A 24,094-nucleotide genomic window follows, 5' to 3' on the forward strand; every position below is an offset into this window, starting at 1 on the left:
TCTCAGTGAAATTTACTTTTATTGAAAGGAAAAAAAAGTTTACATGTAGTTACACGTTTTCCATCCATGCTTTCAAAAGGACTGGAAACAAAACTTGCTTCATCATTATTGCAATACCAAAAGTCTGGGGTTTTGTTTAAGTGAACAGCAAATTATATAACTAATTGCTATGTTCAATAAATAGTTGTTTCCTCCTGCACTTAAGGGGAAATATTTAACCAAGCACAATAAAAAAATCCCAGGAGTTCTATGGTTTTAACTCCAAATATTTTCCACTGTGTAGCTATCAAGAAACTTATCTATAAAATGCAGCCTTAATTTTCAGTGTACAAGGATCTATTTTCCCAATCAGCCAAATATCCATTTTTTTCTCTAGCTCAAATATTCTACACTCAAAGCAACTACCTGACCAAAAAAAAAAAAAAAAGAAATTCCTCTGGTTCATCACTACCTAAATAAATTTGTCTTTACAGTAAAGGCTCGAAGTCATTACTTGTTTATCAAAGTAAAATGTTTACCTTTTAACAGAAAGATTAACGAGTTACTTGGAAATGCAGGTTTATATCAAAGTATCCGAGTGTGTGTATTACATATGACATGCAAGCTTTAAAAATACCATTGCTCTCTTTTGATTAGCCAGGAGTCCAATTGTTTTAGAAACAAAATAGGAATGACTTCCAAAATGTATCAACACTTTGGGTTTTCTATTTAATTTTGCTTAAGATGTTATACTACACAAAAACTACAATTACAATATTTAAGAGTATTACATAAGGAGGGATGGAAAACAGGAATACTTCAACTGAAGATATGTATATTCTAAATGAACCCAAGTTTTCTAAAATAGCTGGATGGACGACAAGGAAGGGAGGGAAAGGAGGGAAAACAGTAGGGAAGCTAAGATCTAAACTTTTTATTTAAAAATCACGTCCTCAAATGTTCATTCTTCTGATCTTCAGTAGCGCCCTGGAAAAAAAAAAAGACAACATCATTACTATGAACTAACAGCACACACAAACTCAAGCATTGCAGCGCCTAGGTTTTTTTTTTGCATTCATGTTCAGAACTCCCACTGATCAATTAATACTGCAACGAGACTCACAGCAGCCCCATTCTTCTTTTTCTTTTTCATTTGTAGTTACTTACTTGGACTATAGGAACGGGATCTTGATCGTGATCGGTACCTGCTATAGTAAGGCGAGGGCGATCGTCTCCTTTAAAGGAAATTAAAAAAGAAAACAATCATAATGAATGAAGCCTCATTCACATCACTTCTACAGAACAGAGTAATTTCCTTAGCATGGAAAGACTTGGCCTGCATGAATGACTCCAGTTTGATTTAGCTGTGGCTTACAGTTATTTAACAAACGCTTTCACATTTCTCTGTCCGATGTGTTTAAAACTGACATATCGCCGCAGCACATTTAATAAACTCTCACTAGCCCCGTAGACACTTAAGTGCTTTCACAGATGCCTACAATTCTTGTTGTGCAACATTCTCTGAAACTAGATAACTTTCAAAATGGTCAGATAGCTGTGAAATGTCAAGCATTAAAAACCCCATCTACAAATAACCCCTTCTTTAGCAGCTCTGTTTGTCAGCTGTTCCTGGTTCTATATACAGCATGGAAAAAAAGAGATCCCTTTTTTTCTGTCTGCTACATTTGGAGGTTGTGTGTTCTACACCTTCTCCAGGTAGCAAAATTAACCTCTCACATAACTGATTAATATGTAACTGAATTACAGAAACACTGAAGATTATGAGCACTTTAATCTCATATAACAAAATCTACCATAAGGCAGCCCTAAAACAAAGCAAGCACGCATGAAGAATCTTGGTACAAATGGAATAGCATTTTTGTCATCTAAAACCGAGACGTTTGTTTTCTCCTAAATCCCCTGTTCTCACAGAAATAAAACAAGAATTATTTACCTATATCTGTAGTCATATTCTTCGTATCTGTCATATCCTCTGTCATACCCCCTATCATAGTAAGAGTCACGGCGTCGACCTGCCCCGCCACCACCACCTCCTCCACTGCTGTTAGGAAAAAAATAACAAGTACTTCAGGTTATACTCTTCATCAAACTAAATCATTCAAAAACCTTTTTCAGTGTTCTTATAAGTCAGACACTGAAGACAAAGCCCTCAAACAATCTAATGATTAAACATTTAAAGACCTCCCAAACAAATAAAAAAACCTAATATCCCCCCCTCAAAAAATGCAAAGTATCATCCAGACTTTGTCTAGATCTCATAAAAATCAAAGACAAATGGGCATCCTAATATTTCAGACGGTGAAGGGTTTGTCAGCTGACTGCACTGGATGAAACTTAAAAATTCAATTTTTTAAAATAAAAATACAGGAAACCACAGTAAGACTTAAATCTGAATCACAGCAACAACACTTCATGTTAATACCTTTGTGAGAAAAAAAATGTAATTCTAAAATGAAAAAGTAAAATAAAAAGTAGTCTGCAGTACAGTTTCTTCAACCAGACTTCAGTCCTTCAACTTAAATCAATTTTAGTCCCACCACAGGAAATGAGCGACTCCTTACTGCGTGGGCCTGCCCATGTAGATGCCTGGGGTGGGCGTATGCGCTCTCTTGGTGATGGAGTAATCCACCCGAATCCTCCTGCCATCCAGCTCCATCCCGTTCGCATGCTCCATTGCCTGCAGGAAAGAGAAGGGATGAGGACACGAAACCTCCGACCTCCTATGGAAAGCCAGGTACAAACCCCACTCACTTCTGCCAGACCCAGACCAACAAGCCCCAGGCCGCTTCTACTTCGGCTGGTTACTAGTGCCCCGCTGTGGTGACTCGGCCCTGTCCCCCGGCCCGCTCGCCGGCAGCGCTTTCAGGGCTGCACAGGGGCGCCGAGCGCCGTGGCACGCAATCAATCCCTTTTTAAGAAAGCACAGGACTATCCACTAGCACAATCGCTTCCCTTGTAGACTTCGCCTTCTACCCATCAAAAAGGTAAACAAAGTCAAAACAGCTTTTCCTGAAAACCACATCTTTCCTACCATCGGCTCTGACCCAGAGGGGATGGGCGGATTCAAAGGCTGTGCAAAACAGTGGCTTCCTGTAGGGTGCATATGGCCGGATTACTGCTAGTCGGCTGCCATTTCATGCTCTCCCAGCCTCCTGCCATCTCCCTTACAAGGACCTACTCCAGCTTAGTAAAATGGCGGGTTCAGCCTACATGGATACCTAATTACAACCTTCCTCCCCACTCGCTCTCACAATAGCGGCTAGCTACAGCGCGACGCACAAGGGGCTGCGCCTCAGAAGCCCGCGCCTTCAGCCGCCCCCAGCCCCTGCACGCGCTCGCTGGGTGTTCTGGCCCCGCTCCTTTCATCTTTCAATCAATACAATGGCCTTTCTCTAACTCAAAATCATGCAAGTCGTTTTTCCAAAGGACCGCAGTGAACTCTTGAGAATTACGGACAAGGAATACTAACTTGAAAAAATAATTAACAATTCCACAAACAATTAACGTTGGACTTAATTGCCATTAAAATTTTCAACGTAATTTTTTGTTTTTGAACTTTCCATCTACCGCTGTCTTAAGATCTCCAAAATACTCCTCTACAAAGCAGTTTGTCCTACACGTGTTATTTTCGTTTTTGTGTGAGATAACACTCTTGCAATCTTGAGCTTAACTCAAGATTTTTTTAATTTTGTTTACCTGTGAGACACAATACACAAGAACCAAATCATGAACCTGCCCCTAAGCAGAGCATTTTTTTTCTTTTTTTTTTTTAAAAAAAAAGAGATTAACAGCTGTTCAAAAATTAACTTCTTACCAGTTCCATAACAGGAACCTTACTGAATTAACATCTTATATAGAGGAGGAAACAAAACTAACACCCACGTGATTTAACTTTGTGGCTCCAAACTGGAAGTGACCGAGTTACCCCCAGCCTATTTATCCGCACTTACTGCGCTTTCATAATTCTGTTTATGCTGCAGCGCCACCTAGCGAGTCCTGCTCCTCCACAGCCACATCACAACCAGGCTAACTGCAAGGATGAGCCAAAGGGTATGTCACATCTGAACACACACTAAAATAAGTTTTCTGAACAAAACGTGACCATTAACTTCAGTTTCCTAGTCTTCAATACTTTTTTTTTTTTTTAGATCTTGCTGCACAAGGATGAATGAAATTAAAATAATTCTGCGCACGCATCACATGAGTTATCACAAATCCAAAACAATAACACAAAGAAGCTGGCAGAAAAATCAACTTTGTGATTAAAAGCATCTTTCTGGAAACGTGGCAACACACAACGCATCTTAAAAGAATTTTCTGCTTCACAGCACTTGCATGTCCAATCCCCAACACGCAGCAAGCTGACAGCGAGCCACCTGAAATGCACAACATTTGGCACTTCTCATTTAGTTAAAAGAACAAACATCTCTTTTAGAAGGGGAAAAAAAAAAGAGTTCTTTGACATACAGAGCAGTGCAGGAAGAGCAAGATAACAGCAAGACAGCTGAGTTATTTTTGATAACAAAATTTGATAGTTTGTCTTCAAAGCACTGAGAAATGTATTACATTTCAGCAGATAAAGATTAGTTGATAGCTCCCAGTCCGCATGGGACCGAGAAGCCCTGGTCACAATGTCTGACATCTTATCCAATGGTAAAACTTTCACTGCCTTAGTCTTCAACAGCTGTTAGCAACAACTGACAGGTAAGAAATTTAAATTAGCCAGAATTTTTTAATAGATGTGTAGGCACATGAAGCCTTCTACAGTGATAACTGCATCCTCAAACTGCAGGAAAGCAACAATTTTGATAGCATCGCTCACACTCAGTCCTTCCCAACTACAACTTACACATTTTAACACTCTGAAACAAAACGCTCAGTAGCTGATGACTGCTGCGCTTCTACCAGAAGTTGTATTCTAAAACTTATTTCAGACAAGTGACACCACACTATTTATTTTGTACAAAGACTGGAATCACAAATGTGTTTTGACAATTACTGACATTTTCATTTTTTCCTTGAACTAAGAGCAGCTAATAATCACATTAGGGATTTTACAATTTTATTAGAGTAGCACATTTCATTCAGTACGAATTTCTGCTTGCTTTTCCTGCTGGTTTTGAACATAGATGAACGCTAGAAGCGTTTAGAAGTCCAAGTGCAAAGACACTGCACACTTGGGCTAACACCACAAGAGGCGTTTTCAAACGCTGCCTAGAAGACGTAAGTATATTTTCCAGATCATCAAATAAAACACGCTGAAGAAAAAAATCAAATTACACTGGGATTTAAAGGCACACAATACCCTCTCAGGAGCCTTTAACTGACAAGTCTATTTTTATTTCAGCCTGGGTTTTCTTCCAAATATCTGAGTGCTGTTAAAAGACAAGCATAGCTTTTGCAAGAGGACAGTAAGCAAGCAAGCAAACAAGATTCGCATGAACATACGCTATTAGCTTTGGCCACAAAATCCAGAAAGATTGACTTTGTACACCTCTACACGGAGGGTCAGAAAACAGAACGAGACTTGGGAACGACACAGCCAAGAACTCAAACTTAATTACAGTTTTAAACATAGAACAACCTACCCTTAACAACAAAGCTTTTCTGAATTACTATTTGTAAGGTGTTAGTTTGTCAACAAGAGCAGTTCCCAAACTACTGGGTCATGACAGTCAGAAAACATTGAATGAAATGGATTTCAACTCATTCGATGTATCTTACAGTATGTGCTATTTTCTAAATGTACGAGAGCTTACAGAAAGTGGCTATTTAAATATATTCAGTCTAAACACGAACAATTTACGCTAGGATTCATTTTTAATGAAATCTATTTTGGGGATTTAAAAATTTTTTTTAAACTCGAATTCCTTCCTATGTTGTACTTAATGTCAACAGTAAAAAGATCATCTCTCCTGTATCACAGGTGAAGCACGGAATGAACAGACATCACTGAAAAGTTTTTTTTCCCCAGTGCATTAACGTAGCTAGACCAGCTTTAGCTTTAATGAGGATGTTTAAAAAACCCAGCCAACCAAAACCAAACACCTGATGCCAGGAAGAAACAAATGAAGAAACCCAGCTTTCTAAACTACTGCAGTCCCACAAGTTGAATTTGAGTGTCCATGTCACCTCTCAATAAGCACTGACTTATACTCTTCAGGTTTTTTTTCTGTTCTTTGTTTTTGTTTTTAAATATAATTAGAATATTGGCAAATACATTTTTTTCAATTTCTGAGCTGTAACATCTATTGATTACATAGATTCTTTCTAAAGCACACATCAGAGTTGTAGAATAAAGCGAAACAAGATTTTAGAGAATCAGAATGAGTAACTGGGTATGCTTCTCTATTAGCAATTTCATGGTATCGCATGGTCTCCACAAGTCTGTAACTCAATTCCAAACACCAGAGATATTCTCATGTTCTTTTCTGGTTTATCAAGAGTCCTTTTGATACCAAAAACATCACTTAAAGCAGTGGGAGAAGTTTTGGTCAATAACAACCCATATACATTGCTCTGCCTGCACCACAGAATGTCTTGCAAATGAACGAAGAAACACAAAGCAACACCACCACCAAAAACCTGGAATTATTACAATCTTAGGCAACTAAATTATGTTAGCAGTTCAGTTGGTCTGAGTCAAGTTTGTCTTAATTGCCAATATACACTACTTCAGAAAAGTGCTCTGAAATATAGTCAAAACTGTAAATAGCATGTAAGTAGCACGAGAAACTGAAAATTCCGTATTGCTGACAGCTGTTGTAGTTAATGCTTCACAGATGAGGGCTTTGTACAGACAGTGCATTCACAGTGGCCTCAGTTTTAACAACTACTAGTTTATTGTACAAGTTACTGAAAAGCTGGAAGGAAATCCCTGGTAACCGTAGAAAGAATCATCTCCCCAGAACACTCAGCCTTTTACTCGTGATCCTCTTATTGTTAACTCCGAAATAATCAATCTGCCTCATCACTGTTTTTTTTCTATACTAGTACATAGTTCGCAATACAGTGTGCCTTTCCTCTGCAAGAAGAAACGAAAATCCTTAACTAATGTGATGGACATGTGAATAATTTAGCTAAAACATTACAAAACAGTCCAGCGCTAGTGCTGCAAAACAAAGTATGCCAATCTTCAGAAAGAGGTCTTCATCAGGTTACGTATCTTGCTCTTCACACAGTGCTGCTGTACTCCTCACGTGTGGTTCTGAAGACTTAGCAGAAGGGCAATAATGTAAGACAAGACACTGCAACAGTCGGGGCCAGAAACTGCACCAAATACCACTTCTCTAACTACTAAGAAACAGAAATGTAACTTCATAAAAAAGCAAAACACAGTAACATTTTAACCAGCTCAATGTCAGATGTGATTTTTAAGAAAGGTTACTAGTGACAACAAAGATCCCAACAGGATTTCAGCTGCAAAAGAACCCACTCAATACAGCAGCTGACCAAATGACAAAGTTTAAAGATAACTATTGGTAACTACTTTGGTGTTCAAGCCAAATATCAACAGTGTTTCAGAGCACACCAGCTAAGAGCCTGGCTGCTGCACCCCTCCTGGAAGGGCAACAGTAAAGATGATGTGAAATCTCAGTTGACTGTCTCCTCTTCCCAGCGTTCTTCTACACCTATTTAATCTGTCTAGGGCTGCTTTAAGAAGACTGGAATTCTGTTCCACTTCTTACCTAGAGTTTTACACTGCCTTTACTCAGAGGCTCAGTTTATTATTTCTTTAAAGAGGAAACATATTTACCTAAAACAGAAGCAGTTCAAGTAACATTACTTCTAGCATACCCAGCTTTTCAGATCTGGCCCACTTATAGCAATGTCCTCTTTTCCTACTCACTGCCACTTCAAATCTCTCTTCATTTGCTCTGAAATCAAGTCAAATAAAGCCATTTTTTCTCCCCAATGAGCTGATGTCGGGAGGAGGAGGGATGCAAAACCTCCCACCAACTGGAACTTACAAAACTGAAATAATTTAGCAAAGAAGAAAGAGGAAAAGTTTGTTTACATTCCCAGTTACTTTAGTTCCTACTTACGGTGCTCATCTTTATGACTGCATTTTTGATTCTGCATGTAATATCCCATTTTTTTTCCTTTGCATTCCAATTTTGTAGTTTCTGCCAAAGCAGCTTCATACTAAACAAATTACTTCATGGTATTTACATGGAACATTCAAAAAAATGTATGGAGTCATGCATGACCATTGCCAACGACAACTAGAAATAAGTACTTCTAAAGACACGAAGTTTTAGACCAGACAAAACTAGCACTACGATACAACGTGCAAGTGTTTTAGATGCTGATTGCTACAGAACAGTCACAGTTTCAAAATCCCACCAGGCCGCAAAGAAGCACAAGGCTAAGAAGTCAGAACTAAAAGACCACTAAATATGAATACACAGCTATACATCCCATTCACTCTTCTCTCAACCAGTCAAGGTGATACTGGGAAAACAAAGGGAAGCTGAAGGAACCTTCCAGCTCTTTTACTTGCTACTGTCCTGACACCTGCAACAACCATACATATACAACCTCCATTCTTGTCATAAACTGGCTCTCTGTAAGTCTTGTTTCATCATGTTCTACAACTGCTTGCTCCACCTCGATTGCTTGTAGGAGCGTACCAGAAATGAGTTAAAGCTCAAAAGTGCATCTAGCCCTACTGAAGTCATTCATCATTTTTTTTTTTCCATTGAAGAATCATCAACTCCCATCAGCAGTTTTCATTTTTACGTTACTGACAGCAGGCCCACAGCCGTCACCCTCCCATCCTGCAGTGCTAGGTGACAGCAGGCATACACAAGTATCATGAATACACTTAACTAGTGCAAACAGAATCAAACAGCATATCTGAAACACCCGCCCATGGCTATTTATCCACAAACATATTTTAAGTCTGTAACTCCTTATGCCCGTAAGAAAGGAAGAAATACACCTATGAGGAAGGTTTAACATTTAAGTCAGTAACTGCACTGCTGATCAAAATACGGGCGCTTATTTTGTCAAAATGAATAGAACACACCTACTGGTTTAACAGCAAACTCAGATAAAATATTAAATTAGTAAGGCTTTCAGCATCCTTACACAGGTAAAAAAAATTCCTAATGTAGTGAACCATAAAACAGGCTGCTGTTCAGATTCTTTGATTGTCTCCTTACACATCAATTAAACTGGACACTTAGTCCAGATGCAGACAGCTATTTGGCTAACTAGCCACTAACTCAAGGCAAAAACAGACTCTCAAATGCACAACGCCACGCTTTTAAAGAGAATGGTAAAGAAAATATTTAGAATTTTGAAAGAGTTGAAAGAGAAAATTTCGAAGAGTTAGTTTTCAAAACATTTGAAAAATCCTAGAACACTTCTACGTCTGAAGATTTTCATCTTGAAGCAACAGATTAAGAAAACAAATTGCCACATTTGTTAGCGACTCAATATAAACAGTCCAGCCTCAAACTTCACTTGAGCATCTGAACATTGAACTAGTGTTCATAATCTGTTTAATAAGCACCACGTGATTTGAAGCATTTGAAATGAATCTCACTGAGAACTTTCTAGTGAACACACAGCAAATTTTTTACAAAGATATTTGCAAAGACAATATACAAACAGTACACATTTTGAAGTAGTAAATGATGAATTTACCTCTTTAGAATCATCAATTCTCTCAAAATAAACGAAAGCAAATCCTCTTGATCGTCCAGTCCGCTGGTCATAAACAACATTGACACCAGTCAAAGGTCCGTAACGAGAAAAGACTTCACGCAAATCTCTCTCAGTGGTATATAAACTGAGACCAAACACTCCAAGACACGTATTTGGATCTGGATTAGCCTGGGAAGATAAGTGGTCAACACCAATTAAGTTAGTAAAAACCAAGTTGTACATTCACATATATGAATTTCTCAACTTTTTATGAAGAAAATTAAGTACATTCCATTACACATTTTAATACTTCAAGAGTTAACATTCCAATCTTAAGATATTTTAAAAATGTAACTAATTTACCCTTGCTTTTTCTAAAATAAAAATCAAGAAATTTCTCTAGTTGTACTAATGGCTCACAGTTAAGAAACATGAAGTATTCCAACTACAGAAAAGATGCAGCTAACTGTTTTATTGGTATTTCTCACTTGAATCATCAACAAGATGCAGACGGGAAATTTAAGGGTGCTGAGAACAGGTCAGCCATTCTAAACCCCCTCCCATCTTTAGCCTTCCCACAAGGTCACCACTGGTGCCAAACATTGGATGCTGTCTCTAGTTTCACACAATAAATGCACTTGAGCTTGTCAGCGTGAACAGCTGAACTTTAACTCTCCTTCTACTAGAACTGCATACTTCCTTCCCACCTCAATACTTCCCCTTCAAATATAGCGAAGGTTAGTATTTAAACTGAATATTTTCTCTCTGCCACATGAAACTGGATCAAAATCACCAACTTAACTACACAGAAACAAATACTGGTTCTATCAGATTAATTCAGAAGCAGGTAAACTTGTCTAGAACAAGACTCCAGACTCTTAACACGAGGTGGGAGACTAAACTATTTGTACACTTCAACTAAAGTCAGTCAAATAAGGAATCGTACAATTGTTCAAGGTAAAGCAGCTCATTGTTCTGCGAGGTTCAAAGTTTCTCTACATGCCTCAAGAGTTGATATTAAGCCAATTCCTTTTATAGGATTACCTTCATCAATATCAGCAGAGGTTTTTTTGTTTGTTTTTAATTCCGTTAAGTTCTTGGCACCTGCTACACTAGAAGCAGGAATTTAAAACAACAGCACCAGGCATAGAGATTTCATTTGTTTCCTGCTGAAATGCCAATGGGAAGTTAACAGCTGAAATTTCTATTTCAGTTTCAGATTTTCAGATCCACTGATGCACAGCAATTTACGGCTCAGAGCTTTCCCTTCATTGTGACCTGAAGAATGAAGAGGCTTCACTCTTCCCTCATGCTCTTTTATGAACCCTACTCTGTAGTTCTGGATACCAAGATGACAGTTTTTAGATGACAACTTTGAAGTAAAGCCTTCAATTTCAAAATTTCCATAACAAAGGAAAATTCTGCTTTGAAGCACAGACAGGAAGCAAGCTCAAACTAAAAGCTGAGCAAAAGTATTCCACGGTCCCTAGCTGAAATTCTAAACTTAAAAAAACTAAATTAAACCAAAATTTTGGAATGTGCACACAGGTCACTAGGTTTTGACCTGCAACATGTAGATTTTGAAATAAAGCGCTCTAGGAGTCAGCATGAAAAATATTAAGAGAAACGAGCCAATGACCTGTCCACTCAAGATTACCCTACCAGGCTCTGCAAGAAAATGCTTAGGGCTTGAACTCCTTTCCTGGAGAACCATAGCGTTAGCTTGCCAGCTGTGACTGAGATAAGCACATCTAAATGCAGGAGGTAAAAAGTATCTGAAGAGTATTTTTCCATGCAGAAAATAGGGGCATCACATGCAGTTATTTTCACAAGGAGGCTGAAGAACACTACAAGCTCTGCTCACTTGCTTTTATCTGAGCATGTTCAGCTAGCCCATCAGTTTCTCATATCAGGAGATCTGCAACCTAGCTTAGCTCTTATTGTAAGAATCAAGATTTAACTTTCTTTTAAAAGGATTCTCCCTCACCATAAATAGAAAAGACTGCGAAGAGTGAAAAAAATATCACGCACAAAGCTCAGTAAACAAACAGTCTTCCAAGCCACTCCACTTGCTACGAAGAGCAGAGCTTAGATTCAGCCAAAGAATTCTCACTGAATTCTCATCAGTGAAGAGGTCTGGATGACGCATCAGTTAAATATCTCCTGAGCACTACTACAGCACAACAGTCCATCTGACTCTCTTGTTTTCTTAAACAGGAGCACACTTCCAAATATTTTAAAAATTGACAAAAAACCCACAGCTTGCTGATGCAAACTCTCCTCATCTTCTACCAAGACACAAAAGAGGGATGAAGTATGTGCTTTACCTACGCTCCCATTCTACCTTCTCTTATTTTTGTGACTCTATGTTTCAAATTGGTGTGGATTTTTCTGCTTTCAGAGTTGGTGTTCAGGAGTCCACTGTAAAAAAAACAAGAAGTCCAGAACACTTATGGATTTGCTTTCTTCCATTTGCCAAATTTCAAACATTAGTTTTAGGACGTGAACTTTATACAACTCCTCATTATAGTCAAATGGCACAACAAAAGCTGTCAGTCTGCCATTTTGAAGTTTCAATTAGAGAGGTTTAGATTTCTTTTCTATTCCCTTTCATTTAAAGCTATTTAGTCATTTAGTGGCATTAATACCCATTGAAACACAAGTTCAATGAGACCTCAGTCTTTTAAATCATTGCTTGGACAAGTCCCTACACATGGTACTCCTCAGTACTGCTCTCTTATACAATCCCACTCAAAATTAAACCTAATTACCTTTTCTGAGGCAAGAGAATCAGTCTGTGCAACCTAAGCAACAAGATACAGATATATCACTCATCACTGGATGGATTTCAATGGTGGAGGACAAAAAGACACCTTTAATATCACATTTTTGTACAGCCTCCATAGAGCCAGGACAGCAGAAGTGGCAAAGTTGTCACCGATTTCTCTGGTGTCTTTAGGACCTTGCATTTAGGGAATTCAAATCTGGTTTATTTTGACATTACTAGAGCTGCTGTTCAGAATTAATGTGAAATTCATCGTGAAAAGGAGTTTCATGTTTGACAGAGTCACTGAGTCGTTTCCAAGACAAAAAATAAACAAAAAAACTTATTCAGAGCAAATATCCTAGTATTTCACAAAGTAATAAAGTAGATTTGTTTGTCTTTCACCAGGAAATCTGCTATGCCTTTTGAAGTTCAGTTATTCCTTCCAACTTTCAAGACATCAGATTCATATTTACTACATCATGATTACACACCAGCAACAATCCACAAACAGCTTAACTACAAATGCTGCCTCAGAGCAGTTTAAGACACTGTACGTTAGCTAGCACTGGTGTAGTTTTGCCTTCTTCCACACTCATCTTCCCTCTCACACTGATATTATCTGGTCCTACTGAGCTGCTTCACCACGGTAACAGAACTAGTTAATAAATACATTCAGATAAACTAAAGAGTTAATAACAACTGGAAGTATCACAGCCCTCACCAAGTAAGAAGCAGATGTGTGTAGCAACATTCATTTTGATCAGCTCGAAGCAATGCAAAACCAGAAGCTGAGGCACTAAACAAGGAAGGACTTTGGGGGGAAATCGCTTAGAATGACATATAAGAAGCATCTTGCATCCTGGTTGGTTTATCTACACTACCTATCCTGTCCATCAAGAGACTATTTATTTCCCATTTGAATTCTGAGAGGCCTACCGATCCTTTTCATAACTTTTTTCCTAGCTTATTAAGATTTATACATTAGCTAACAGTGTACGAGTTTAGCAAAGTTAAACCCAATTGGTTATTTAAAAGTATAAAAATCACAAGCAACCTTCAACATAGTATACTATGTTATGAACGAGAACACTTTAGAAGTCTGTTCCTTTATTTCTCTAGTCCATCTTGTAAGTATCTACACTGTTTTTGGTTTTTTTGGTTGGTTTTTTTTTTTTTTTTAATTGTATCCAGAGAAGACCTTATTTTGTGAAGGGTGCACATGCTTGGAACAAAATAAAAAACTGTCCAACTTCTAGAGCATAGGGAAGCAGACATTAGCGATCGGCCCACTCCGAACTGCAATGGTATGGTTTTTGGCACCTGCCCTGCCTGTTACTCACACAAATAGTAAGGGTCCAGTGGTAAGGAAAGATCATGCTGTTTCCAACCCCTTCTCCCACTCAAAACCCTGTTCTCCTATCCTCCACTGACAAGACAGCAAGTCACATTCAGCCTGCAGTTAACTTGGATTACACTGGTGTAAGCAGCAACCGTTTTGTTAATACTCAGCCTCGAACATGACATACTCTGCTGCCTGTGTGCCTTCTCCTGTTGGACATTGGAGAATGACTACGACTCCTTCGACGACGATATTCTGGTGTGTACGATCTGCTTCGAGAACGTCTCCTATGAGAATGAGAATGGGAATGGGATCTGGAGCGAGTGTAACGTCTGTGCGAGTGTCTTCTGGACCTGGATCTTCAACAAAGAGAAAATTTTTAGTTAGGTCATATGCACACAAACATACAGAATTGTAAGCCATACTCTTCCCAGAGAAAAATCTTAAATTCATTTTTCTGAGGCTCGCTACAATTACAATAGTTGTTTACTTTGTGTATCTAAAGACTGCACTTCTGAAGTAACTTATTCAGTAGCATTATTTTTAATTTGATCAGAGCATAAAATGCAGATTATATTCAAGAAAGTCTTCAGGAAGTTTGAAGCTTAAAACTTATGCCAGTCTGGCTGCACACATAACTAACACTTGCATAACAGTAGCGAAACCCAATATAACACTGCCTTAGCTGAGAAATTTGAAGATCTAGCAGCACTACTACAGCGCTGCAGTATCTACAAACAGAATCTGCCTAGGCTTGAAAATGATTTGCAGCAACAAAAAACATCTATTTAACTCCACAAGCACTTCTTTGCCGAAATCCAGCCAACGATAAGCTCCATTTTGAACAGGCACAATTATGACAAAGTCATACCGTTCCATACAGTTTTTATATCCTAACAACAAGCAGTTATCTAGCTAAATGTTGCAAGAAATGAAGACAGATCCTAAGGCTGAACTTGAGGGTCTCAGAGGACTGTCCTGGTAAGGTGAATAGAAAAGGAAGGATTACTGATCTCTCCCAAGAACTGAGGATGAAGAAGAAAATAATACCACGCAATTCCTCTCCCCGCCCCCGGGTGACAAACATTGTGTTTTACAGCTATTCTCTCCTCATATGAAAGGACTCAGTAGGTGTCTCAATTTTCAACAGTATGAGGGTGCAAGGGAAGAGAGAAGTAGTCATGTGTGCTGAACAATATTTTAAGCTACATTAAGAGAAAAAAGGCACACAGTCCTCCTGCACTCTGAGGGAGCTCTCTCTGTTTTATAGGTCCCTCAGAAGTGAGAGCTACAGAACTTTGCCTGTACAGGTACACACTGATGGGGAAAGGAAGCGTTCCAAAAATGAATTTAAATCTTAAGACTCACATAAATCAAGAAGCTACCCATGCTCAACTTCAGCCATAGTTTTCAGATTTTGTTTTTACAAAGATTCAGTGTTCCAGTGAAGAAATGTCAAAAACTGCCCCAAGCAATTATCCTTCAACATTTCCAATAGTTACAGAGCTAGCTCTTATCTAACACAGATTACTTTTGCTGTGGTTCTCGCTTGAGTCTTCTTCCTTTCTTTCCTGCAGGAAAGGTCCACACAAGAGACCCTCCCCAAAAAGATTTTGGGGAGAAAGAGACATTATGCTTTAAAAAAAAAACTTAACTGTAACCTCTTCTCCCTCCTCTGAAATGGAGAAATCCATTTATTTTAGCAGTGATTTCTACGCATCAACTCCTATTTACATTACTTTCTCTGTAAATACACGTTTTATTACTTATGGAATCTTCCCCCAGCCTTTTCCACCAACATGCAAACTAAGGCAGCCCTCTTACCACACTCTAAAAGATTTATAATTTTTACAAGAGAAAAAAAATCTCAGTAACGTAACAAAAGAACGGACACAAAAGAACGGAGCAATACTATTGAATCAACTCGAACTACTTCCCAGACGTACCTCGATTTTGATCTTGACCTAGAGTGTGATTCAGAATGTTTGGAAGCTCTCGATGGACTGCGAGATCCTGACCTGCTCTCCGATTTTACACGAGCAGGACTCCCAGCTGGAGATTTTGACTGGGAGCGAGACTCCTAACAAAAAGAACAGTATTACAAATGGTATTGGTTGTACAAATGCCTAACTCCTAACATTTAAAGTACAGTAATTCTATTATATTGATTGCTCCTGAAAAACAAATGGTTAGGCAATACCCTCCAGAACAAATTTCATTTTGCTAGCCCACTGTTAATATTGTATGCTTTCCTCAAATAGATCCCTGCTTGAACCAGATCACCAATTCTCTATTAACTAAGTAATCATGCAAATTCATCTACAACTTGATCATACAGACACTGGAACATAAACCATACATTTACTTAACCTAGGACCCATTCATTCTTCCAGATTCTTTTAATTCTACTTCACTCTTGCTTTCTACTTTTCTTCATTCTTCATTGAGTTTTTCATTTTTCATACTTCGTGTATTCTTCCCCAATTCAAACAATTCATTATAGCCTTAAAAAAAAACATTCAAGTGCTTCTATCTGACCAATCTTCTGTTCAATTTTTTCCCCCATTCAATTTTAATTTTCTGATCTTTAATACTTTTCATTAGCCTTCTTTTATCTTGATTTATCTTCCACATTCTTGGAAAAAACTCTTCAATTTCTTCACGAACATTAACCTTAATGGAAAAAGAACATTTAGTATATTTAAGCACGTGGGGATTATAAAACTCTGCTGGAGTTCAGATGTTATCTACCAAATTGAAAAGCCAGCAGGTAAAGTGCAAGAAACTACTTTATAAAACAACTTTTCTTAAAAAAAGCTTTAAAACTGTATAAGTGTCTACAGTCTAACAATAAGCTTACTGAGTTCTCAGTGTTTTACTGTATTTTCAAAGCTACCCTCCTCCCCTTTCAAACTCATTATTCTTCGTAAGATACACAAACGAACTAAAAGACTACTTAGCACAAATATATTAAAATATCGATATCAATGACTGATTTCCCCCCTAAAATAGCAACTGTTTTCTCAGTATTCAATATCCCATATTCTACTCCTATACATTATTACTAAGACACTCTCAGTTCAACAGAATGGCCAACGATTTTCAGTCAAAATCTATCTATGCACATACTTACTCGCACAGTACATGCACATAGATATACGCAAGACAAACTTTTCTTCCTACTTTCTCTTCCTCATTGTTATCCTGTTTTCCTTGCATACAACTTAATCCACAAAAACAAAAAGACAAAACAGCAGTTCAAAGCAATCCAATGAAATACACAACTTTCTTGTTTTCTTGTATGATAATGCACACAAGAGGAAAAACTAAGAAAATGAGTAAACAAAAAGCAGGTTAGGATTTCCTTACGTTTTAGCGTGCAGCATTTCTAGGGAGCTCAGCGATAAAGAACAACTATGGAAATGTATGCTATACATATAATCTGTATGTATCTATAATAGTTATATTATAACAAAAAATTGTGCAGAACTCTTAGCAGAAAAGAGCATAGCAAGTTCCCCTCCCACAAGTGTGACATTTTACTCTTATTTTTATCATTTCCCCTCCTGCTTGTCCACAGAATATACTTCTCAGTTTATTTATTATTCCATTTAAATTCAGATTTGTATTTTCTTTCACAGTTGAATTCCTCAGCACTCTGAACTCAAATCTTTTTTCAAAGGGCTCCTTCCTGGCATTTCTAGACAATACAAATGCACAAAATGGAACCTGAACGACCCCTTACTAATAAGCATTACGGCTATGCTACCCGTTTCCCTTCACCTCAATGAAAAGGACAAAGGATATATGGAGAATGTCACCTACTGGGATGATAGGCATGTTAAACTTACCGCTGAAGGCTACATTCAAAGCCTGGCTGCAACACAGCATTAGCTTTATTAAACCAGCCAACTGCTGATCTAGCTACAAGACTGTCGCAGAAACAGAAGGAAGGATGCACACTGAGATATTACCAAATTCTGATGTTTATATTTTTACATCTAAAATTCACTGTTCACTAAAAAAAAAATCATTCTAGGGGCACTAACGTGGTTCTTAAGTATCTCTCCTCATAGCTCTCCTTAATCCTTCCCTTTTATACTTCATCCCCTGCAGTAGTTCTCATTTTCTCTGGGAGTTACTTCCACCAGCCCCTTTTCCACCCCCCATATAAGTGATCAGCAATACAGAAAAGCATTTAATGCATAATCATCAAGATTGAAATTAGAACTTCTAATAAAAAGGCAAAGAAGTGAGGATATTATATTGTCCACTCTTTTTGTATTTGGAAGATCACTTATTGAACAATAAGAAGGATAGAAAGAACAACAACAAAAGAAAGAACAGCAGCAGCAAAAAAAAAAAATCAGATGTGACACATCTGTAGTGAGGCACCAAAAATATTAAGGACCTATTAACTCCCATACATGGAAAAAAAGTTAGCTTAGCATCCTTATCTATTCACCTGCAGCATCTTCTGACACCGCCTGCAGCTTTTTCTAATAGCATCAGTTATGGCAGTGAGTCCACACGAAGTTGCCAAAAGCAAATATTACATTATTCCATGTAGGTCATGTTCATTCAGAACTCATTGCTGAAGCCCTTTAGAAGCTGCATTCGCAAGCATATAACTTTAGAAGTGGAGTGACAGAGGTGCCAGCAGAAGTCTGCATACATTTCAAAGTTCCTCAGCTCAATTGTAGATGTAAACTGCAGCTAAAGAGAGATTACCTGTTAGCAGCTGCATACTGTGTCTGGCATTGGCAGGCAATTACATCTCATCTTCTGATGCAACATTGATCACCTAGTTATATCTCCTACAGTGCTTCAACAGGAGAGACTAAGAGAATCACAGTAAGCTACAAGAGTTTAAGGACTTAAGGAAGACACTGAAAAAGCACCTAATAAGATTTACATTAGCAAGACTACAGGTAGGGATTAAGAGATTCAGAGCTTCAAGTCATCACAAAGTGAGATTTCAAAGATTTTCCTCCTCCATTTCCCTATAAGGAAATAATCAAGGTATTTCTTAATCTGTATCAGACAGATCCAACAGTTCTGCATTAACAATTTATATCCATTCTGCAGTATCAAAAAGAATGTTATGGTTAACATTCTGTCTTCTTTAGCAACAGCAAACAGACACCTCTATTATCCAAAGCATTCAAATCCCTTACTATTCTTCAAGCAATTTACATATTCTGATCTTTGCTCCATATTTGCCCAGAAATGAACTAAACTACTACTTATGAGAGAATAAGCTACACTTCCTCTCTGCATCCTCAACTTTTACTTGTCTCTGTGTTCTGAAGATCCTCAGGCAGCTGAGGGCCAGAGATCAGACCACGCTTTTTTTCCAACTGAGCTTCTCACCCCACAACAATCTCACGAATGACAGCAGGCATCTCATGGCTTCTGTTTTGTTGTGCAACTGCTCAGTCACCACTCCCACCCTCACAAACTTACAAGGCAGATACTCACTGTGACCACTTCGAACCATCTAGATTTGCTGTCACTACAGCCTGTAGGTAAGAGACAGTCAGCTAACTGCCTAATATTCTTCACATCAAGTTTCCCTTTCAAAAGGAATACATTTGTCAGTAACACTTTTCCCATGGCAAAATGGCAAAAAAAAAAGTGTGCTTCCTCAGAACATGACACTGCAATTTCCTCAAGCATGTAGTGAGAAATGGGATTAATGATTCACCAAGAAGTGGAACTAGGAGCCAAATAAATTGTAACACAACCTAAAGACTGCAGCTTCAGTTACTGATTCTCTGGATGAGAACTACAACACCAAAAGAGTATTTTCCATTGTTCCTACCTTCTTTATTCCAAAAAAAAACAATGTGAAACAAAGTGGTAGATCCATAAGAATAAGCCCTTTCGTATCATTACCTAATGATCAAATATACCTAGGCACTGAATAACTCATCAACAACTTCTCATGAGCCAGCCAAACAAGACGTCGAAGCATTTCATCCACACTGGTACAACTGTACCAACTGATCCCAGGTACATCTGTCATTGGTCTTCCTCACACCCTTCAACAGAAATGCTGCTTTCAAATATTTCTTCAGTTATAACTTAATTCTTGAAAGAATCGAAGTATTCAAAACAGTTCTACATAGACCAGAACTGCAAAAGTCTTCAAGAAGTATTTTTAGGTTTCCAGCTACCATCAGAGGGTATGATAAAGACAGCAAGAAAGAAGACAAAAATAGTTAAGCCACTCTTCCACTCTCACTGTGTCATGTCTTACCTCACCTCAGGTGTTATCACTTCAGAGTATGACAGAACAGGTTTGTCACGAGGCTATCAAAATTTAAAGTGAGACTAAACAAAAAGAGCTGATGAGGCTTATGCTAGGCTTTCTGCTAACAAAATATAGGAAATAAAATAGGAAGAAAAAATATCATGAAATCACACACATTTCAGCTGTACTTCATTCAACCTTAGGAAGTACCAACAGCGCGTGAGGGATGGAAGCGGACAGGACAGAAGCAGCCCAGCAACACCACTGAGCTAGCAAAAGAAAAACTCAGACTTCATAAAAATCTTGCCAAAAAACTCCTGCCCAAATGCCAAAAATAAATGAAGTCCAACATTATAAGGGGACAGAAAAGCATAAGCAGTCAAAAAAGAAACAAATTCAATACCATCCTACATTCACTGGATGAAACCAGCAATTCAGTAGCAAAGCTTTATGAGATGAGACAAAATTACTTTCCAGCTACTGCTTTGACAGTAGCCTACCAACTTGACGCTCACAAGAGAAGTTAAATAATATTTGTTTAACATTATGACCTGTCACTCTATACTCAAACTAATCCCTTTATTAGCTATCCCATAAATGTTTTAATACATATGTGTAGGCAATAAACTTCTCTATGAAACAAAATTAACTTGTGCTGCCTTCTGGACACATTTAAAAAGTCACCAACATCAGCAAGCATTATGCGTTCATCTATGACACTGCTCCGATTAAGAAAAAAGCTTCAGCATTTTTTTCCAGTATTGTCAGTTTATAATTCTGTATCTTCTCACTGAGGGTTCAACACACACCTGCTTAGAGAAGGGTTCTGTAGGCAGTCTTGTCCAGGTACCAACCTAAAATTTAAGCTGGATTAAACAAAAAAGCAATCAACTTGCATAGCAAGTCTCCTTTCCACGCCTCATTAGAAACACCACCACAGCATTCCCAAGCTAACGCAGAACTACACAGCGTGAGCACGGCCGTGCCTGTATTTCAAAACCTACGGTAAGCAGCGTGCCTGCCTTGCTGCTGAGGTGGCAGACTGCCACTACAGAAGAAATCTGAATCAAAGAAGTGATCGTGAGCTTGATCAGGCTTAGGTAATTAACATCAGAACATATGTTAAATTTGGTATTTTCTTCATGAAGCTTGTATACAAAAAATACAAGACATTTACAGATTAGCTGGTCTAAAAGCCAGTTGCATACACATGAGCTACGTATGTACTTCCTTTATCAATAACATATCCTCCAAGTGCTTTTTTAGAAGGAGATCACTGTGATTTTATAGAGAGCAGGAAGAGGCAGCTCATGAGAATCAAGGGAGGCAACCCAACTGCAGCTGTACCTTCACTGAGATACTGCAAGTGGAGCTTCTGTCCAGCTCTGTTCAGACTGTCAGTCCTTCACCGCTCAGAGAAAGCTTTCAGTAAAGTCGCACCACTGCAATATGCACTGAACAATGTGTTATTACAAATAACTGGACAAAGATAAAAGGAAATAATACCTAAATCCTTGTTTAAAGTTGCCTGCCACCTAACAACAGGATAAAAAGCCTCATCTGCCTAACCTGCTCTCACTGAACACTCAGTAGTGATAAAATCCTTTAACCTTTCCAAAATTCAAGTCACTGCATACAAACATGACATAAAGTCATTTTCCTTCTTCAAGTCCATAAACTTAATTCTAGTATGTCCATTATGTTTCCGATCTCTCTAGCAATTTCCATGAAATCACCACGCTTCCATGCTTTTTGGGAAGGAAGCAGAAGAGATTTCTTCCGTTCATCCAGTCACATTCTTAGTATTAAAACTGATACAAAACAGGAGCAGATGTTAATTAGCCTAAGCATAACTGACTAACATTTGCTTTGGAAAAATGTGGTCACTAAAGAAATGAGTGAGCCCAAGAGTAGTAATAATTAAAAAATCTCCACCAATATCTACAATGATTTTACCCAATGCTTTATAAATGTAGGTTCCTAGACAGCACAAACTATGCAGCCACGCTGGAAAGTTGTTTCCAAGATCATCCTAAATTTCTTCTACATATTAAATGAGGGTACGATTCTAAAATTTACAAATTTAAAAAAGCAGAAAATTAAGTCAACTACCATTAATCATATATAAAATTATTCTCAAGTAATAAGCAAAACAGGAAAGATTTTCTAACTAATCCTACACCAGGATTTGTTTTAAAGAATCTTCTGGTTACTACTCATTCAATCAGCACCTTCACCCCAGTATCAGACTATCGCTACTCGCAAGAACTAGGCCTCCTTTATTGAAACCCAACATTGAGGGAGGTGGGGAGAACCCAAAAGGTACTCACATCTCTTCTGCGGTCGTTTTGAGGAAAGCAGGTTCTTCACACTCTCCCACCCCCTGACCCCACCCCATTTCTTCTGTTTCCTTCTCCCACTGGAGACTTTGGCCATACAATCCCTGAGCCACGTGCCTGCACACAGCAAACTAAAGCACTAGGACATTCAGTGCTCAAGAGTTCTGGTCTGATCAGGAACAGCGGATTAAATACCAAATCCCTCCCCTCAAATTTACATGGTTAATGTTACGCCTGCAATTATTTTCAGTGAAAATAATTATACTTTAGGCTGCCAGGTTTTCTAAGTATTTTAATAGCATTATCAAAAATGTATTACTGAAATAAAGAAAAAACTGTTTAGGAACATTCTTAGAACAACAAAAAAATGCTATAAGGGAATCATTCATCTGCCATTATGTTCAACTACATTAAAAAAACTGACCAAGACACTGCCACATGCCAGAGTGTTTCATAAATTCCAGTATTAGGGAGTGAAAAGAATGCAAGTTTTCCAAAAAAAACCTCAACGGGGTCTACAGTTCTTTCCAACAGGTAGGTTTTCCACCTCAAAAAAAGCATAAGCCAACTGAGAAGTAACAGAGAAACTGCTAAGTGAGACTCCTCATACTTCACATACTGTCAAAACGCTATTCTACTTCTATATTTGGCAGAAGGTATGCAGAAATCCTCAGCTCTATTTGTTTCTTTAACACTAACAAGAGACACATTAAGGAACCTAATGTAAGTATTTCAATCAAAAAGCAAGAGCTACTGAAATACAAAGAAGAAAATTTTTTAAAAATATAAATCTCACTGTAGACTAGGTGACTGGAGTAACAAATCTTAAAATGAACAACAAAGAAACACGCTGCTCAGCTTTCTCAGACCTGGCTGGCTTCCCCCTGAGATTAGTTTATTTAACTGGAAAGAGCACAGGTACATGACCACCTTTGTGCAGCAGTTAACACAAGAACAGGTTTTGTTTACCTCACCTGAGGAACCAGCAGCAGTCACTGCACAGCCAGGTAAAACACAATGAGCCTGGGGACTGGGTTTTTTGTTTTTGTTTTTTAAACTAACATTGCAAAAGGATAAGTACATTTCTGTAAAGATCGTTATTGGAATACGACTCTGCTTGTTTAAAATGCCATTGTTCGTTTCTCCAGGCAACAACCTGATAGAAGCGAAAAGCTGCTACCACTGGTTCATCAGAGAAAGTCACCAAAAGGATGCTCAGGTGTTCTTCTAAAGCAATTCTTAGGGAGCGAACAAAAAAATCTGCAAAATTAAAAAAAGTAAGCAGTGATGGAGCGAGGACAACACACGTTTCATTTCTGCTTCAAGCAGCTTCTAATTGCTCCTGATCATCACTAGGAGGAATAAAAAAAAAAAAAACGAAACAGAAAACGGAAGGGCCCGGTTATAGGCGTACAGAGAAACCGCAGCAACGGGAGGGGGGGAAGAGAAGACAAGGGCCTAACAGGGTTACAAAACCGCAGCGGCGCGCGGAGATAAAGCCCTCGGCTGCGCGGCCGGTGCGGCTCCCGAGGCAGGCCGTGACTCTCGGGGCTCCTCAGCGCGGCCGGAGGGCGCTGCCGCGGGCCCGGAGCGGCGCCGCGCACAAAGGGACCGGGCGGGCACGGCAAGGGCCGCACCCGGGGTGAGCGGGGGGAGGACGGCTCGGGACGAGGGGGAGGGAGGAAGGGAGGTAAGGAAGAAGAGGGGGGAAAGTACGGGGCTCGGGGAGCCCGGCCGGG

General features: G+C 38.7%; 1 protein-coding gene across 1 annotated transcript in view; it reads right to left on the reverse strand.

Annotated features, from left to right (window-relative positions):
- Positions 1 to 24,094, reverse strand: part of TRA2A (transformer 2 alpha homolog) — a 24,679-nt gene continuing 585 nt past the window's right edge. Inside the window, exons 2-8 of the mRNA XM_021389243.1 lie at positions 15,707 to 15,840; positions 13,948 to 14,119; positions 9,655 to 9,843; positions 2,562 to 2,677; positions 1,934 to 2,041; positions 1,147 to 1,214; positions 1 to 966 (exon numbers count right to left, since the gene is read on the reverse strand). Of these exons, the coding sequence (XP_021244918.1) occupies positions 956 to 966; positions 1,147 to 1,214; positions 1,934 to 2,041; positions 2,562 to 2,677; positions 9,655 to 9,843; positions 13,948 to 14,119; positions 15,707 to 15,840 (798 nt within the window). The 3' untranslated portion in view covers positions 1 to 955. The remainder of the gene's footprint in view (positions 967 to 1,146; positions 1,215 to 1,933; positions 2,042 to 2,561; positions 2,678 to 9,654; positions 9,844 to 13,947; positions 14,120 to 15,706; positions 15,841 to 24,094) is intronic.

This window comes from Numida meleagris, chromosome 2 (genome assembly GCF_002078875.1).
Source record: "Numida meleagris isolate 19003 breed g44 Domestic line chromosome 2, NumMel1.0, whole genome shotgun sequence".
NCBI classification, from domain to species: domain Eukaryota; kingdom Metazoa; phylum Chordata; class Aves; order Galliformes; family Numididae; genus Numida; species Numida meleagris.